The sequence below is a fragment of the Numida meleagris genome, unplaced genomic scaffold (genome assembly GCF_002078875.1).
Source record: "Numida meleagris isolate 19003 breed g44 Domestic line unplaced genomic scaffold, NumMel1.0 unplaced_Scaffold352, whole genome shotgun sequence".
Taxonomy (NCBI): domain Eukaryota; kingdom Metazoa; phylum Chordata; class Aves; order Galliformes; family Numididae; genus Numida; species Numida meleagris.
The window spans coordinates 89654-91562 of NW_018364577.1; the positions used below are offsets into that span (position 1 = coordinate 89654).

The 1909-nt window shown below is 65.3% G+C and overlaps 2 protein-coding genes across 2 annotated transcripts in view; both read right to left on the reverse strand.

Moving 5' to 3' along the window:
• LOC110391341 (fibroblast growth factor 21-like) overlaps positions 1-167 on the reverse strand; it is a 2606-nt gene extending 2439 nt beyond the window's left edge. Inside the window, exon 1 of the mRNA XM_021383170.1 lies at positions 135-167. Coding sequence (XP_021238845.1) covers positions 135-167 — 33 coding nt within the window. The remainder of the gene's footprint in view (positions 1-134) is intronic.
• Positions 168-395: 228 nt separating this feature from the next.
• LOC110391357 (branched-chain-amino-acid aminotransferase, mitochondrial-like) overlaps positions 396-1909 on the reverse strand; it is a gene marked incomplete at its 3' end in the record, with an annotated part of 5175 nt that continues 3661 nt past the window's right edge. Inside the window, 4 exon segments of the mRNA XM_021383187.1 lie at positions 396-536; positions 763-848; positions 924-1066; positions 1514-1677. Of these exon segments, the coding sequence (XP_021238862.1) occupies positions 396-536; positions 763-848; positions 924-1066; positions 1514-1677 (534 nt within the window).

The window sequence follows — 1909 nt, forward strand, 5'->3', positions numbered from 1 at the left end:
GGGGGGACACAACAATGAGGTCAGGACAACCCCCAGGACCCCCTGAACACCCATTATCCCCTTAGAGGCATCCATGTGACCCCCACCTGCCCTGTTGCTCCCCCCCCAGCCCTATCTGCTCCCCCTGTGCCTACCCCAGCCCCCTCTACTCCTTCCATCAGCCCCATAGCCCCCCATATCTGCCCTATAATCCATCAACCGCGTAACCCCCCCCAGTGCCACCCTATCATCACCACATTCCCCCATACCCCCTCCATCACTCCCCAGTGATCCTCCTGGGCCTCACCCCGTGCCCCCCCATAACCCCCCTATATTCCCACCTTTCCCACAGTGCACCCCGCACCCCCCAACCACTCCCAGTGCCCCCCCACCCCGCTCCATGCTCCCCATCGTACCTGCCCCCCGTACTGCACGCCCCCCACCGGGCACACCACGCATGCCGTTCCAGTGCCGAACATCTCCCGCAGCCGGCCGTCCCGCAGCGCCTCCAGCACCGCCGCCATCGGCAGCGGCCCCTCCCGCACCGTGAACTCCCCCTGGGGGGGGAACGGGTGTTGGGGGGAATGATGTCATCGTGTCCCCCCCATATTTTCCCTCGGCCCCCAGTGCCCCCCATGTCCCCTGCGCATCTTTCTCCCAGCATCCCCCCAGGGTCACACCATCACCCCAATGTCTCCATGCCCCCAGGTCAACCCGTGTCCCTCCCCCATCCCCATTCCCCCCCCCCTCCACATTCTCAGATCCCCTCATATGTGTCCATACCCACTCCCGCGCCATCTCCAGGAGGCTCTGCCGTATCACCCCGGGCAGGATGAGCCCATCCAGCGGGGGGGTCACCAGCTCCAGCTCTGTGACAGCAGTACAGGGTTGGGGTGGTGGTTCAGTGACCCCCCCCCCCTTCCTGGTCTCCCCCCTCCACGTACCCCCATCCTCGCGGTGCCAGAAGATGAAGAGGTTCATGGTGCCCACTTCGGTCAGCAGCCGCTGGGGGCCATACAGCCACAGCACTTGCTGGCAGCCCAGCGCCTGCGCCCGCTGCTGCAGTGCAATGGTGGGGCCGTAGTTCCTGGGGGGGTATGGAGGGGGTGAGGGCATGGTCACCGAACCCTTCCGCCCCCCCCCCCCCATACCCCTGCGCCATCCCATGTACGCTGATTCCTACCCCAGATGTACTTGTGTGCTCATCCCGTAATACCAGTAATCCCACACACACCTGGGTACACCCCCCCCCCAAAACACTTGCTCCGTCTTACCCACGCCTCATTGTCCATTCTGTAACACCTGGGTGCCCCCCATATACAACTAACCCTAACCCACAACCCCAGTGTCCCCGTGTCCCCCTCACACACACACCTGGGTGACCCCCCCCCCATACACAACTAACTCTAACCCACATCCCCAGTGTCCCCACGTCTCCCCCCCCCCACACACCTGGGTGACCCCCCCATAACACCTGGGTACCACACCCGGTTCCCCCCACCCCCCACACGCGGGGGTGCCTCCTCTCACTCACCCCGCCAGCTTGCAGTTCCCGGCGCCCCCCGGCCAGGCACGGACGTGATCAGGGTCCGCCAGGAGCCCCACAGGACTGAAGTGCCCCCCCGGGAAATAGGGCCCCACCGGGCACAGGATGACAAAGAGCAGTGCCCGCCCGGGGGGGGCCACCCCCAGCGATGGCTGGAAAAAGGGTGGGGAACCAGGGAGGGACCCCTTCAGAGATCCCCATCGACCCCTCCAGGAACCTCCACCAGGTGCCCCACAACCTCCCCAGGGACCCCCCAGAGACTCTGTACATCCCCAGACAACTCCATAGCTCCCCAGGGACCCCCCACACCGTCCCTTTCTTCCCTCAACCCAGCAGCCTCCCACCAGAGGCTCCCCTCAATATCCCCTTGACCCCCCCCAACCC